The 16410-nt window shown below is 39.5% G+C and overlaps 1 protein-coding gene across 3 annotated transcripts; it reads left to right on the top strand.

Moving 5' to 3' along the window:
- The first annotated feature begins 253 nt into the window (after window positions 1–253).
- LOC128698378 (PITH domain-containing protein GA19395) lies at window positions 254–16011 on the top strand. 3 transcript variants are annotated; one of them, XM_070104436.1, is made up of 6 exons: window positions 254–307; window positions 2674–2894; window positions 5314–5357; window positions 7641–7718; window positions 10585–10689; window positions 12459–16011. In XM_070104436.1, the coding sequence occupies exons 2-6, from the start codon at window positions 2685–2687 to the stop codon at window positions 12667–12669; spliced, it is 648 nt and encodes a 215-aa protein (XP_069960537.1). In that variant the 5' UTR covers window positions 254–307; window positions 2674–2684; the 3' UTR covers window positions 12670–16011. The 3 variants fall into 3 exon arrangements, with proteins under 3 accessions (XP_069960537.1, XP_069960536.1, XP_069960538.1); XM_070104435.1 differs by having other exon boundaries at window positions 265–352; XM_070104437.1 differs by having other exon boundaries at window positions 265–375.
- Window positions 16012–16410: the final 399 nt, after the last annotated feature.

The following is a 16410-nucleotide window of genomic DNA, read 5'->3' as shown; positions in this document are numbered from 1 at the left end:
CATTTCTCTCCTGCTATGCTTCACTCAAGCCGGTTTTTGTTGACTTAGAAGATATATAATTGAGTGTCTGGCTTTCTCTGGGTTAAATAAAGAAGGATAACCCATCTCATCTTATTGAAAACATATTGATGCTATGTCCAACTTTATTAAAAACATTATTTCACCACTAATTCCAGCCCAGGATCAAGCAAAATACATTTTTCCCCGGACAGGTGAGTCAGGGTTCAATAAAGTGGAAGTTTTAATGGCCTTCAAAACCTCTCAAGAAGAACAACAACAACGTCAAAATTAAAACCTAATCACCTCAGTAGGTTCATTCAGCAGCGTCACCTGAGTACCTCAGTGGAAGCAGGTCACCCTGTGTGCCTTCATTAGGTCATCCTGGACCATAGGCCTATATTTTATAATTGTTATTAGGCCTAAAACACCTGTGCGGCCGCAGAATTATTGGACAAATTTACTCAAATATTCGTAAATTTTAATTTTATTATTGAATAAGGTCCTGAGAGGTTAACCTAGCAGTAAGTAGGTACCTGGGTGTTAGGTGACTGGTGTGGGTGGCATCCTGGGGGAGAAAATTAAAGGATGACATTGAAAATAAGAGACTCAGGGACTTTATTAAGTTTTCCTGGGTTATTAACCTCCTTGTTAATTATCATAATGAAAATTTAAGAAGCAACAGTCTGCTTGATCTACCAGGATAACCTGGGGTAGGGAGGGATAACCACCCAAGGTAACCTGGGGTAGGGAGGGATAACCACCCAAGGTAACCTGGGGTAGGGAGGGATAACCACCCAAGGTAACCTGGGGTAGGGAGGGATAACCACCCAAGGTAACCTGGGGTAGGGAGGGATAACCATCCAGGATAACCCAGGGTAGGGAGGGATAACCACCCAGGATAACCCAGGGTAGGGAGGGATAACCACCCAGGATACCCCAGGGTAGGGAGGGATAACCATCCAGGATAACCCAGGGTAGGGAGGGATAACCACCCTGGATAACCCAGGGTAGGGAGGGATAACCACCCATGATAACCCAGGGTAGGGAGGGATAACCACCCTGGATAACCCAGGGTAGGGAGGGATAACCACCCAGGATAACCCAGGGTAGGGAGGGATAACCACCCAGGATAACCCAGGGTAGGGAGGGTTAACCACCCAGGATAACCCAGGGTAGGGAGGGATAAGCACCCAGGATAACCCAGGGTAGGGAGGGATAACCACCCAGGATAACCCAGGGTAGGGAGGGATAACCACCCAGGATAACCCAGGGTAGGGAGGGATAACCACCCAGGGTAACCCAGGGTAGGGAGGGATAACCACCCAGGATAACCCAGGGTAGGGAGGGATAACCACCCAGGATAACCCAGGGTAGGGAGGGATAACCACCCAGGATAACCCAGGGTAGGGAGGGATAACCACCCAGGATAACCCAGGGTAGGGAGGGATAACCACCCAAGGTAACCTGGGGTAGGGAGGGATAACCACCCAAGGTAACCTGGGGTAGGGAGGGATAACCACCCAAGGTAACCTGGGGTAGGGAGGGATAACCACCCAGGATAACCCAGGGTAGGGAGGGATAACCACCCAGGATAACCCAGGGTAGGGATGGATAACCACCCAGGATAACCCAGGGTAGGGAGGGATAACCACCCAGGGTAGGGAGGGATAACCACCCAGGATAAGCCAGGGTAGGGAGGGATAACCACTCAGGATAACCCAGGGTAAGGAGGGATAACCACCCAGGATAACCCAGGGTAGGGAGGGATAACCACCCAGGATAACCCAGGGTAGGGAGGGATAACCACCCAGGATAAGCCAGGGTAGGGAGGGATAACCACTCAGGATAACCCAGGGTAGGGAGGGATAACCACCCAGGATAACCCAGGGTAGGGAGGGATAACCACCCAGGATAACCCAGGGTAGGGAGGGATAACCACCCAGGATAACCCAAGGTAGGGAGGGATAACCACCCAGGATAACCCAGGGTAGGGAGGGATAACCACCCAGGATAACCCAGGGTAGGGAGGGATAACCACCCTGGATAACCCAGGTTAGGGAGGGATAACCACCCAGGATAACCCAGGGTAGGGAGGGATAACCACCCAGGATAACCCAGGGTAGGGAGGGATAACCACCCAGGATAACCCAGGGTAGGGAGGGATAACCACCCGGGATAACCCAGGGTAGGGAGGGATAACCACCCAGGATAACCCAAGGTAGGGAGGGATAACCACCCAGGATAACCCAGGGTAGGGAGGGATAACCACTCAGGATAACCCAGGGTAGGGATGGATAACCACCCAGGATAACCCAGGGTAGGGAGGGATAACCACCCAGGATAACCCAGGGTAGGGAGGGATAACCACCCAGGATAACCCAGGGTAGGGAGGGATAACCACCCAGGATAACCCAGGGTAGGGAGGGATAACCACCCAGGATAACCCAGGGTAGGGAGGGATAACCACCCAGGATAACCCAGGGTAGGGAGGGATAACCACCCAGGATAACCCAGGGTAGGGAGGGATAACCACCCAGGATAACCCAGGGTAGGGAGGGATAACCACCCAGGATAACCCAAAAAAGTCAAAGCAACTTGTATTTCCATTGGAGTCCTTGCATTAATTTTTTTATATTCCCTTAACAGATACTTAATTTTCATGTTATATTATAGATTGAAGTGGCATGTCTGGCTGTGGAGGAGGACACGGACATGATCACAGCGGACACGGGTCGTGTGGTGATGGCCACGATCATACACCTGCTGAATTAGGGGTCGCGTATAGCCTCTTCACGCGCATCGATACTAATAACATTGAGTGTCTTAATGAAGCTGTTGAGGGTTCAGGAAAGACTGTATTTAAAGCGTGGGAGGATCGACTCTCTAGGGACACGGTGAGTGGTATGCAGCCTCTCCTCACTTAATGACAGAGTTCCGTTTCTAAGACCATGTTGGTAAATGAATTCATTGCTAAGTGAGGAGAATATTATAATGGTAGTCAGTTTGTGTCAACCATCTTTGATATTGTTTTAATGTCACCTTTGCCCCATTTATAATATTTTTAACATTTATAATATTTTTAGTTTATACAGTAGTATACTGTATACTTTAATAAACAGAGTAGAGGAAATCGGCTCTAATATACATTATTTAGGTATGCATACTGGTCAGAGCGCCCGTCGTAAATCTGAGTCGTCGGTAAACGAGTGCGTCGCTAAGTGAGGAGAGGTTGTATTGTAAGTTTACTTAGGTACATGTAAATATTGTTACACAAATTATCATACATAGTGATGTGTGTAAATTATTTATTTATTATTATTTGGACATGATACATAGATACATAGTTGTACAAAAGAATTACAGTGGTTGAATGTACATGCCAAAAGCCCCTTGTATGCAGAGCATTATGGGCAGGCTTAAAATTAACTTAAGATTACCTAAGCAATGATATATTCAGTGGTAAAAATACAGTAAACAAATTACAACATGAAGTACAAATGAGTATTTGAAATAAGAGTCTTTATTGTTGTTCAAATTTGTAACCCACCAGGATAACCCAGAAAAGTCCGAAAGAGTGATTTATTTCCATTAGGGTTCTTGATATTTCCATTGAAAGTCTTTGTATTAACCAGACACAGCTATAACATTCATAAATGAAACTCAGTCCTTCATTATTAGAGATATGCTCTATTAAAGACTGTGATATATTAGAGATATGCTGTAATAAACACTGTGATATATTAGAGATCTTCTTTTGACAAACTGGCAGTATCCCACCAAGGCAGGGTGGCCCAAAAAAGAAAAACAAAAGTTTCTCTTTTTGACTTTAGTAATGTATACAGGAGAAGGGGTTACTAGCCCCTTGCTCCCTACATTTTAGTCGCCTCTTACGACACGTATGGCTTACTGAGGAAGAATTCCATTCCACTTCCCCATGGAGATAAGAGGAAATAAGAACAAGAACTAATAAGAAAATAGAAGAAAATCCAGAGGGGTGTGTATATATATATGCTTGTACATGTATGTGTAGTGTGACCTAAGTGTAAGTAGAAGTAGCAAGACATACATGAAATCTTGCATTTTTTTGAGACAGAAAAGAGACACCAACAGTCCTACCATCATGTAAAACAATTACATCTTTTGTTTTTAAGTCACTTGGTAGGATGGTAGTATACGATTGCTGTCCACCAACCTATTACTTAGGATATTAGAGATATGCTTTATTAAAGACTGTGATATATTAGAAATATGTTCTATTAATACCATGATTGTATTGATTCATACATGTGAGTGGTGAAAGTTTTTTCTTTTTCGGGCCACCCTGTCTTGGTGGGAATAGGCCAGTGTGATGATACTAAAAAAAAAAAAAAAAAAAAAAAAAAATGTACAGTGGAACCTCAAAAATCGAACTGCTCCCAACACAACCAATTATGTAAGTGTATTTTTGTAAGTGCTTTTATAAGTGTATTTTTGAGGGTCTGAAATGGACTAATCTAATTTACATTATTCCTGATGGGAATAAATTCATTCAGTAAAGGCACTCGAACACCCTTCTGGGCCGAAGAAAGTTCGATATTTGAGGTTCCACTGTATATACATATTCTCAATAACATTTTTACAAATCCAAATTAATGTCAACATTTCGTGCTTTAGATCTACATAATGTAAAAATTTACAAAGACTTTATGCCTAATGTGAATAGATCTAATACGAATAGATCTAATACGAATAGATGTAATAGTTTTGAAAGTTTTTATGAGTTATTAGACAAAGTTTTGAAAGTTTTTATGAGTTATTAGACAAAGTTTTGAAAGTTTTTATGAGTTATTAGACAAAGTTTTTGAAAGCATTGGTGTTTGATGTCAAATTTTCTCTTCAAGTTAGGTTAACAGTAGTCATGAATTGATCACTGTTAACTATTTAATAAAACGTTACAGGTATATTTATGTTTTGAGGGAAATGTTTTGCTTTTCAAAAAAAAAAAAAATAATTTGTATTCTTTTGAAAATAAATGGTGTAAAATACCGACACAATGGAAACATAAACACATATGCAGTTTAATGTGATCCTTTATTGACAACATTTAACCCACACAGTGGGCTTTTTCAAGTCTCAAACAGATCTGTTTGTGACTTGAAAAAGCCCACTGTGAGGGCAAAACGTTGTCAATAAAGGATCACATTAAACTGCATATGTGTTTATGTTTCCATTGTATTCTTTTGCTTGTAATATTATAAGAGAAATGTTTGACATTTCCAGAAATAAAAATTTGAATTTGTATTCTTTTACCCTCATATTTTTAAATATTTTCAGTATGTGGAGAGCGACGCTGATGAGGAACTTCTGTTTAACATTCCGTAAGTTCCAGTCGAGGAGTTGGCGAGAATTGTGTAGATGCGAATAAGACGTGTGTAACATTTAGTCATCTTTGTTGCTGAGGTGTTTCACCTGCGCAACAGGAGTGGTAGAATGGGAAGAGGGAGTAATAGTAGTGGTAATAGTAGTAGTTGTAGTAGAAGTAGTGGTGGTACTAGTTGTAGTAGTTGTAGTGGTAACAGTAGTAATGTTTCTTCAGTCATACAGAGTTGACTGTCACCTCTGTTTTCCACTATAGAAGCCTCAAGCACAGGTGAAACGACCTGGCAATAAAGACATTTAAATGTTACACATGTTTTATTCATGTACAGTGGACCCTCGACCAGCGATGGCATCGATTAACGATAAATCTGACTAGCGATACATTTTATCGCAAAAATTTTGCCTCGATTAGCACTAAAAATCTTGACCAACACTATTCCTTCCGTCTGAGACGCGTCCACTTCTGGCCAGTGTTTACAAGCCAGCCAGCCACCGCAGTCGCTTCCAAGCATACAATCGGAACATTTCATATTATCACAGCCTTTTTAGTGATTGCACCTGCAAAATAAGTCACCATGGGCCCCAAGAAAGCTTCTAGTGCCAACCCTACAGCAAAAAGGGTGAGAATTACTATGGATATGAAGAAAGAGATCATTGCTAAGTATGAAAGTGGAGTGCATGTCTCCGAGCTGGCCAGGCTGTACACAAAACCCCAATCAACCATCTCTACTATTGTGGCCAAGAAAACGGCAATCAAGGAAGCTGTTCTTGCCAAAGGTGCAACTATGTTTTCGAAACTGAGATCGCAAGTGATAGAAGATGTTGAGAGACTGTTATTGGTATGGATAAACGAAAAACAGATAGCAGGAGATAGCATCTCTCAAGCGATCATATGTGAAAAGGCTAGGAAGTTGCATGACGATTTAATTAGAAAAATGCCAGCAACTAGTGGTGATGTGAGTGAATTTAAGGCTAGCAAAGGTTGGTTTGAGAGATTTAAGAATCGTAGTGGCATACATAGTGTGATAAGGCATGGTGAGGCTGCCAGTTTGGACCAAAAAGCAGCTGAAAAATATTTTTATTATTATCACACTGGCTAATTCCCACCAAGGCAGGGTGGCCCAAAAAAGAAAAACTTTCACCATCATTCACTCCATCACTGTCTTGCCAGAAGGGTGCTTTACACTACAGTTTTTAAACTGCAACATTAACACCCCTCCTTCAGAGTGCAGGCACTGTACTTCCCATCTCCAGGACTCAAGTCCAGCCTGCTGGTTTCCCTGAACCCCTTCATAAATGTTACTTTGCTCACACTCCAACAGCACGTCAAGTATTAAAAACCATTCATCTCCATTCACTCCTATCAAACACGCTCACGCACGCCTGCTGGAAGTCCAAGTCCCTTGCACACAAAACCTCCTTTACCCCCTCCCTCCAACCTTTCCTAGGCCGACCCCTATCCCGCCTTCCTGAAAAATATGTGCAGGAATTCAAGGAGTACATAGACAGTGAAGGACTGAAACCTGAACAAGTGTTTAATGGTGACACTGACAATGTTGTGAAACACATTAGGAATGTCATAAAGGAATGGGAAGTACAGGCCTCTATGGGCAGATATGTTGTGCGACAGAGGGCCAGTGACTCTCAAGCTGGTCCTAGTGGCATTAAAAGAAGGGAAGTAACCCCGAAAAATGACTTGCCACCTCAAGTCCTAATGGAAGGGGATTCCCCTTCTAAACACTAAGGCCATCAACACACTCCCCTCTTCCCATCCCATCAATCATCACCAGATCTTCAATAAAGGTAAGTGTCATGTAACTGTGCATGTCTTCTTCAGTTTGTGTGTATTGAAATTAATATTTCATGTGTTAAAATTTTTTTTTTTCAATACTTTTGGGTGTCTTGCACGGATTAATTTGATTTCCATTATTTCTTATGGGGAAAATTAACTTAACGATTATTTTGACTAACGATGAGCTCTCAGGAACGGATTAATAGCGTTAGTCGAGGGTCCACTGTATTTATCAGTATTGTATGGTAAGTTTTCTCTCTTTCTCATGAAGATATTCTATGTAGTGTAATTTTTTATAAATGTAATTGAAAAAGGGCATCTACAGTTGAATAGCATGTACTATATAGGCCTTTCCATGTGTTATTCATTTTTCATGCACTTCTTTCAGTTGCATTTACGAGAATTGGAATACAGTAAGTCAAGGAGCACTTGTAATTGTTCCCTGATTGTTTTAATTAGCTCACTGTTCAAAATATTGTTTTATTTTCAGATTCACCGATAACGTTAAATTGAAAGGAATTATCGTAGTTGGTGGTGAGAATGGCTACCATCCAAGCAAGATGAGACTGTAAGCTTTTTATATTTCTTCATACATGAATAAACAAAAATGCAAGGGGCTTCAACCCATGGTCCATTTATGTGGCAAGCACTGTACCACGTGAGTTGTTAGTGTCGGGTCGACCACTTGTTTGGACCATAGTTGGAGTCCCTGGCCATTTTTCTTTTTATTTATTGACAATTGTTCATTACAACACTTGTAGATAAATGGTTCAAGGAACCGACAAGTTGATAAATTACACACACGTGCAACACTTGGGTATATTTACTCTGCAAACGTTTCTCCACACAGTAGCTTCATCAGTCCAGTACAAAGTAGAATGGTGAAGATCAGGAGTTTGAGGTAATCAGCCCCTCAGCCTGGAGTCTAATCTTCACCACTCTCCTTTGTATAGGACTGATAAAGCCACTGTGTGGTGAAACATTACCTCACTAAAGATACCCAAATGTTGTACATACGTCAAATGTATCATTACAACACTTAGCTTGATATGGTTAGTAATGTAGTCAGGAAAAGGAGTTACTAGCCCCTTACTCATGGTATTTTAGTTGTCTCATTGAAGAATCTTTTTTTTTTTTTTAACACATCGGCCATTTCCCATCGAGGTACGGAGTTCCGAAAAAGAAGAAACACTGTCATCATCACTCACCCCATCACTGTCTTGCTGTAATTGCAAAATTAAGTGATGATGATCATTTTGAGTTTAGTACAGCTGGAAGAGGCCTGTAGCATGTCTATTGTCTTCTGTATTTCAGTCTATTGTCTTTCAGTCTACTGTATTTCAGTTTTGATGTTCATAGGAGAATGTTTAGTTGACCCATGCTGGGAGAAAGGAGCTACTAATGTTTTCTCCTGTACAAATTACTACAGTGAATCCTCAACTTAGGAACACATCGAGGACCTCCTGAATTGTGTATAATAATGACATATTAATGATATTATACACAATAATGATATAATAATGATATTATACTCGATACAGGAATTCTCAATATGTAAGTCCGAGGACTTACTGTACTTGTCTTTTGGGTCACCCTGCCATGGTGGGAAATAGCCGGTGTGTTGAAAAAAAAAGAGTACAGTTCTTTCTTTCTTTCAACACACCGGCCGTATCCCACCGAGGCGGGGTGGCCCGAAAGGAAAAACGAAAGTTTCTCCTTTTACATTTAGTAATATATACAGGAGAAGAGGTTACTAGCCCCTTGCTCCTGGCATTTTAGTCGCCTCTTACAACACACATAGCTTACGGAGGAAGAATTCTGTTCCACTTCCCCATGGAGATAAGAGGAAATAAACAAGAATAAGAACTAGAAAGAAAATAGAAGAAAACCCAGAGGGGTGTGTATATATGTGCTTGTACATGTATGTGTAGTGTGACCTAAGTGTAAGTAGAAGTAGCAAGACGTACCTGAAATCTTGCATGTTCATGAGACAGAAAAAAGGACACCAGCAATCCTACCATCATGTAAAACAATTACAGGCTTTCGTTTTACACTCACTTGGCAGGACGGTAGTACCTCCCTGGGTGGTTGCTGTCTACCAACCTACTACCTGTAAGAGTACAGTTATGTGGAGGAATTCACATGCATACAGAGTTGTAAAGTAGAATTGTATTTTGTACTTGTATTTTGTACTTATGTTTTGTACAGTAGACCCTCAAAAATCGAACTTAATCCGTTCCAGGAGTTAGTTCTAAATTCGAAAAGTCTGAAATTCGAAGCAATATTTCCCATAAGAAATAATGGAAATACAATTAATCCGTTCCAGAAACCCAAAAATATTCACACAGAAAATACATTTTATAGAGATTAATTACAGTTTTACATACAACAAATATTATAGTTTTTAATTATGTATAGTAATACATATAAAATAACATTTTTACTTACCTTTATTGAAGATTGGTGATGGCATCTGGAAGATAGGGAGGAGGAGAGAGGGTGTTGGGGTTAGTGTTTGGAAGGGGAATCCCCCTCCATGAGGACTTCAGGTAAAGCCCTCTCTGGGGTTACTTCCCTTCTCTGTCTTTTAATGCCACTAGGACCAGCTTGAGAGTCACTGGACCCCTGTCTCACAAAATAACTGTCCACAGTCCTCTGTTTCTGGCGCCTCTTTAACATTTCCCTAAAATGGGACATGGTTCTGTCACTGAACTTGTTGCAAAGATGGCTTGTTTCAGCTTGCTCAGGGTGGTACTTCTGCACAAACATTTGGACATCATTCCACTTGACACAATCTCCTTAATCTTTGAAGAAAGCACCTCATCCACTCCCTATATTAACACCTTTCGCAACATCATCTTCCTTGATTTGTTCTTTTTTTGACAGGACAGAATCGATGGTCGACTTGTTTTTCCCATACATCCTGGCAAGCTCAACAAGTCTCACACCACTCTCATACTTCTGTATTATTTCCTTCTTCACATCTATGGTGTTTCTCACTTTCTTTACCACAGGGGTACCACTAGCAAGTTTCTTTGGGCCCATGGCAGCTTATTTCACAGTCCCACAAGCACAAAACACAACAAAATAATCGTAAAATGCATGAATGAGAGCGCAGGTTAGTGTTCACCCAAGCATAAACAAATCTAGACTGCTCACGGCACCTGCGCGGGGACGCGGACAGAGCGGGCGGCAGACAGGTCCCGTACCCAGAGGTCCGAAAATAGGGGCGCGTTCGATAATAGGGACACAGTTTGTCCGAAAAAATGGTCCTATTTTTGAAACGTTCGATATGTGACACGTTCGATTTTTGAGGTTCCACTGTACTTGTATTTTGTACTTGTATTTTGTACTTGCTTTTTGTATGTAAAGTAATTCGGTAATTCTACCAACATTATTACTTGACTTTTGTACATAGTACTTGTATTTTCCAGATTCAAGAACCGAGATCACATGACATTTGATGATGCGACAACCACGGCTGATCAAGAGTTTGAGTTACAGCCCGACCCTTCAGGAACGCTAGAGTATACAACCAAGTATGTATATACTGGCAGGGCGGTGGGAAGTATAGGAAGTCCTCGACTTTTTAAAAAAAAAAATCATAGTATAGGAAGTCTTCAACTTACGAACGTGTTAGGGAGCTTCTGTATTGTGTATGATAATGACATTATACACAATAATGATATGATAATGATATACACAATACAGAATATTCTCAGTGCATTTGAAAGTTGAGGACTTACCGTACAGGAGTGTCTTCCTCTGTGAAGATTTGCCAGTGTGAGGTGTGTCTCATTTCTGTTGGCGTTTTGCAGTATGCTACAGAAAAATATTTATATATATGAGTACATGCTGACCTAAGGTTTGCTGTGTTTTTCAGAGTAATTTTATAACCCCTAGACAGCAATATGAGCAGCCTTTAGGAGCCAGGAACATTTTATTTAAGTTACGACATCAAAGTCGTAACAGTTGGTAATTCCACATTTGGTGGAAAGGATACCTTTTATTATGGCATTTCAACCCTTCTCCTTTAGTTACTCTCATACGTATTCTGCCTTCCTTCCCTTTGTGCTTCTGTGTTACTAGTTAATGGTCCAAGTCAGACCAGAACACCATCATAAGTGTCTTCCTCCTGTGTGTAGGTTATTTGTGTATTGTTCCAGTCACAGTATTGGGCCTTTTTATTCTTTACTCATACCTTTTTTTTCCACTACATGTCAACTTAAAGATATACTTCATCCACTTCCAAAAATTACTTTTTAATACGCTGGTCATCTACTTAGGTAGGGTCAATCCCCCACCCAAATAAAGGCAACAAATTCACTGTTATTCAGTTTCTCTTGCCAGAAAGCGCACTAGCATCACAAATCCACATGTGCACTATACATTTGCCTCGTGCAGCCAACGTGGTTTGCAAAGCGTATTTTTTTTTACCTCAACGGCCAAAAAAATACATTCACCATCATTCAGACTTTTGTGTGGAATTAAGTGTTACAATCTGACTGAGATTACAACAGCTGACATGTGTTCCTGGAGTCCACCTGCTGCAGAGGCCAGGTACATCTGTGACATGTCTGTTGATGAGCAGAATGCATTATTTTTCCTGAAATTCGATTCTAGATAGCAGCCATCCAAGGAGGTACTATCCTCTTGTTATACAAGTGTAAAACATAGGTAGTAGGTTGGTAGACAACAACTATCCAGGGAGGTACTATTTTTCAGTGTTAATTATTTTTCAGTGTGTTTTTTATTTTTCAGTGTTTCTTATTTTTCAGTGTTTCTTATTTTTCAGTGTTTCTTATTTTTCAGTGTTTCTTATTTTTCAGTGTTTCTTATTTTTCAGTGTTTCTTATTTTTCAGTGTTTCTTATTTTTCAGTGTTTCTTATTTTTCAGTGTTTCTTATTTTTCAGTGTTTCTTATTTTTCAGTGTTTCTTATTTTTCAGTGTTTCTTATTTTTCAGTGTTTCTTATTTTTCAGTGTTTCTTATTTTTCAGTGTTTCTTATTTTTCAGTGTTTCTTATTTTTCAGTGTTTCTTATTTTTCAGTGTTTCTTATTTTTCAGTGTTTCTTATTTTTCAGTGTTTCTTATTTTTCAGTGTTTCTTATTTTTCAGTGTTTCTTATTTTTCAGAGAGTTTCTTATTTTTCAGAGAGTTTCTTATTTTTCAGAGTGATTCTTATTTTTAAGTGATTCTCATTCATTGTTTCATATTTTTCATTGCATTTATTATTCACTGTTTCTTATTTTTTCAGAGTGCTTCTTCTTCAGTATTTCCTATTTTTTCATGTTTCTTATTTTTTCAGAGTGGTGACATTTTCTTCTCTCACTCACCTGAGCCTCCACTTCCCCAGCAACTTTGGTGAGGAAACCACAAAAATTTCCTACATAGGCTTAAGAGGAGAGTATAGCAAAGCGCATAGGCATGGTATTACCATTTGTAGCTACGAGACAACTCCGCAGTTGATGGATCACAAGGATAAAATTATTGACAATGTCGGTAAGACTGTTATGTGAAGTAATACCAAGCTAAAACTAGTTTCATATGGAGAGCTTTCATAAGTGATAATTGTAGCAGCACAAGTTTTGGATGGATGGGGTAAACAAGGCTTTAAGCGCTTGGGGCTTTAACATACTGCAGGCTCGTGTGAGTGTGTTAGATTGGAGTGGAGACAAGTGGTTTTTGTGACTGGTGGTGGTGTTGGAGTGCAAGCAAGGTCACATTTATGAAGGGATTCAGGGAAACCGGTTAGTCGGACTTGAGTCCTGGAGGTGAGATGTACGGTGCTGGCACTCTGGAAGGATGGTGGATGTTACAGTTCAGATGGTCGTCTAAACTGTCATGTCAGAACACTTCTGGTAAAACAGTGATTCAGTGAATGTATTTCTGATTTTTTGGCTCCGCCGACCTTGGTGGGTAAGTGCCAATGTGGTTAAAAAAATAATGTAACGAAGATGTTTTACCTTCAGGGGTTTAATAAAGCATCGTGAAAGTGAAATTTTGTAAAAGAATATTTTTTTTTACAGTGCATGTCTTTTTTAAAACCACTTGTCTACTCCACCTAATTGTAACATGGTTTTTTTTCAACACACTGGTAGTCTCCCACCATGGCAGGTGACCTGAAAAACAAGAAATATAAAGTTTTTCTCTTTACATTTTGTAATTTATACAAGAGTAGGTGTTACAGCTCCTGGCATTTTAGTTGCCTCATATGACACTCATGACTTGTGGAAGAAGGATTCTAACCCACTACCCTTGGAGTACCCTGAATTATATACATACAGTGGAACCTCAAATATCGAACTGCTCCCAACTCAACCAGTTATGTAAGTGTATTTTTGTAAGTGCTTTTATAAGCGGATTTTTGAGGGTCTAACATGAACTAATCTAATTTACATTATTCCTGATGGGAATAAATTCGTTCAGTAACGGCACTCGAACAGCCTTCTGGAACAAAGAAAGTTCGATATTTGAGGTTCCACTGTATATCATAATTGTTTATTGAATGTACTGCTACATTATTATACTGATATAAATCTCTCCCTTTAAGTAAAAAAAATTATTTGTTCTACATGACTGCTGTTGCTAGTTATTAACCCTTTGACTGTTTTCGACGTATAAATACGTCTTACGAGCCAATGTTTCTGACGTATATATACTCAATAATTCTAGCGGCTTCAAATCAAGCGGGAGAAAGCTGGTAGGCCCACATGTGAGAGAATGGGTCTGTGTGGTCAGTGTGCACCACATAAAAAAAATCCTGCAGCACACATTGCGTAATGAGAAAAAAAAAAACTGATCGTTTTTTTGGAATAAAACGCCGACTTTGAGGTGTATTTTCGTATAGTATTTATCGTTGTATTCGCGTTTTCATGGTCTTAGGTGATAAAATGGAAAACATATTACAGAAATAGAGATGATTTTCATTACTTTTACGATGAAAACGACCTTGAAACTGAGCTCAAAGTAGCGGAAATGTTCGATTTTTACCAATGTTCAAGAGTACATAAATCACACCACACGTCCAATACACGTCAACTGGGGAGTCTAATATTCTTTCACTAGTGCACTGATATTATTTATACCATTTTTACAATAATGCAGTCGTCTGCATAACAGTAAATTTTGTATTTTTTTGTATGAATAAAAAATCAAAATAGAAAGCAATAATAATATAAGAGGGGCCTAGAGATGTGACTAATGAACAGAGCATATGTTATTTTAGTGCCACGAATGTCTACTTTGTTTATTCTGGACCCTATTTTGAAATTGGCATCTTTTTTATTTTGCGTGAAATTGGCCAAATTGCCAATTTCTGACCACCATATTGGGTAGTCCAAATTAGTAAATGGGAGGTTTCTTGTACTCAGCTGATAGATAAAATAGAGTTCTAAAGAAATAGCTATGAGTTTGGTCAACTGGAATAATGGAATTGGCTGAAAATTGGGCTCAAAGTCGGCGAAATCGCCGATACGCATATGTCGCCGAGACCGCTAACTTCGCGGGAGCATAATTCCACGAGTTTTCGACCAAATTTCGAACTTTTGGTGTCATTACCATCGGGAAAAGATTCTCTATCATTTCATAAGAAAAAATAATTTTTTTTTTTTTCAAAAATTGAGCGACATAGAATGACAGTTTCAGAGAGGGGCCTGAAACAGTCAAAGGGTTAAAACCATACCACGGGCGGGGATAGAACCCGCGGTCAGAGAGTCTCAAAACTCCAGACCGTCACGTTAGCCACTAGACCAGCTAGCCACAATAAGATTCGTCCAACTAGGTATATTTCTACACCATAGGAAGGTTAGCATAGGCACCACTGTGACCACAAATGCAAGTTTTTACAGACGAATCTCCAGCTAGTGTGGCCGTAGCGAACTCTAGCTCAAGTCCCCTCAAAGCCATGGTATGGTTTGTTTGCAATCGTGTCATTACGATTTCGTGAGTCATAGTTATTAAAAATTTTCATAAGTACTGCATTGTCGGAATTATGAATATTTTTCTTTTTAATCAGACTGAATTTATATTTGCATTAGGATAAACATCATTGTATGACCCCTAGCTATGATTATAATAATAATTGTATTAGGATACAATAGAGGGAATTTTGTAAGGAACATGTATAATGCATTAATCTATTTATATTGTCCTAATGAATTGCATCTCGTGAAATTCTGATTAGAGACTTTGATATATACATGAATCTCCATGGGAAAGTAGAGAAGAATTCTTCCTCCATAAGTCATGAGTGTTGTAAGAGGTGACTAAAATACCAGGAGCAGGTGCTAGTAACACCTCCTGTATAAACACTAAATGCTGGGAGCAAGGGGCTAGTAACACCTGTATATACAGTGGACCCCCGGTTAACGATATTTTTTCACTCCAGAAGTATGTTCAGGTGCCAGTACTGGTCGAATTTGTTCCCATAAGAAATATTGTGAAGTAGATTAGTCCATTTCAGACCCCCAAACATACACATACAAACGCACTTACATAAATATACTTACATAATTGGTCGCATTCGGAGGTAATCGTTATGCGGGGGTCCACTGTGTTACTAACTGTAAAAAGAAAATTTAATTTTTCTATGTAGATCACCCTGCCTCAGTGGGAGATGGTCAGTGCATTAAAAAAAATACATGAAGACATTGTAGCCTGCAAACTCACTGGTTTAGGGAAAGACGACTAATAATCTTGATAAAATGTAATATAACTGAGTTATAGAAGTCTGTAAATGTTCTCTGTCAATAATTATTATTGTTGTATCTGCTCGGGGGGACACAAGAGTGTTATATCTTTGAAGAAATAATTTGGGAAATTGAGTTGATAATCTTACCAATAAAACCAAACTGATGTAACTAATTTTTCTTATCCCAAGTTACACTGGTAGAACAGTACAGGCATAACCCCAGTAATTCAGCACTCGCTTTTGAGTGCTTTGTTTATATGGCGCTTTTTAATTATTTTCATATTTATTATGTTTTGCGCTTGTCTTGCTCTTCAGATAGTTTTTGACAATTTTTCAATTTTTTTTTGTATGTATTATTTTCACTTTTGCATTGTTTTTTAGGCCTAGTTCTATTGTGCACTTAATAAATGATAGTGTAAACATGTTTTTAGGCTTATATATATGCTGTCTTCTCTTTTTTAGTTTTTCTTCTTCTCTTTTTTAGTAAATGTCTACATGGGAAGTACAGTGTCTGCACTCTGAAGGAGGGGTGTTAATGTTGCAGTTTAAAAACTGTATTGTAAAGCAC

This window comes from Cherax quadricarinatus, chromosome 92, assembly GCF_038502225.1.
Source record: "Cherax quadricarinatus isolate ZL_2023a chromosome 92, ASM3850222v1, whole genome shotgun sequence".
NCBI lineage: Eukaryota > Metazoa > Arthropoda > Malacostraca > Decapoda > Parastacidae > Cherax > Cherax quadricarinatus.
The sequence above is the reverse complement of the archived record's forward strand: the minus strand, read 5'-3'. Positions and strand labels throughout refer to the sequence as shown.

Bases quoted from the DNA above. Each gene is read 5' to 3' on its own strand.
- LOC128698378 (XM_070104436.1), top strand. From the start codon at position 2,685: ATGTCTGGCTGTGGAGGAGGACACGGACATGATCACAGCGGACACGGG. The intron at 2,895-5,313 runs GTGAGTGGTATG...AAATATTTTCAG, and splicing joins ATCGACTCTCTAGGGACACG to TATGTGGAGAGCGACGCTGA. The intron at 7,719-10,584 runs GTAAGCTTTTTA...TGTATTTTCCAG, and splicing joins CATCCAAGCAAGATGAGACT to ATTCAAGAACCGAGATCACA.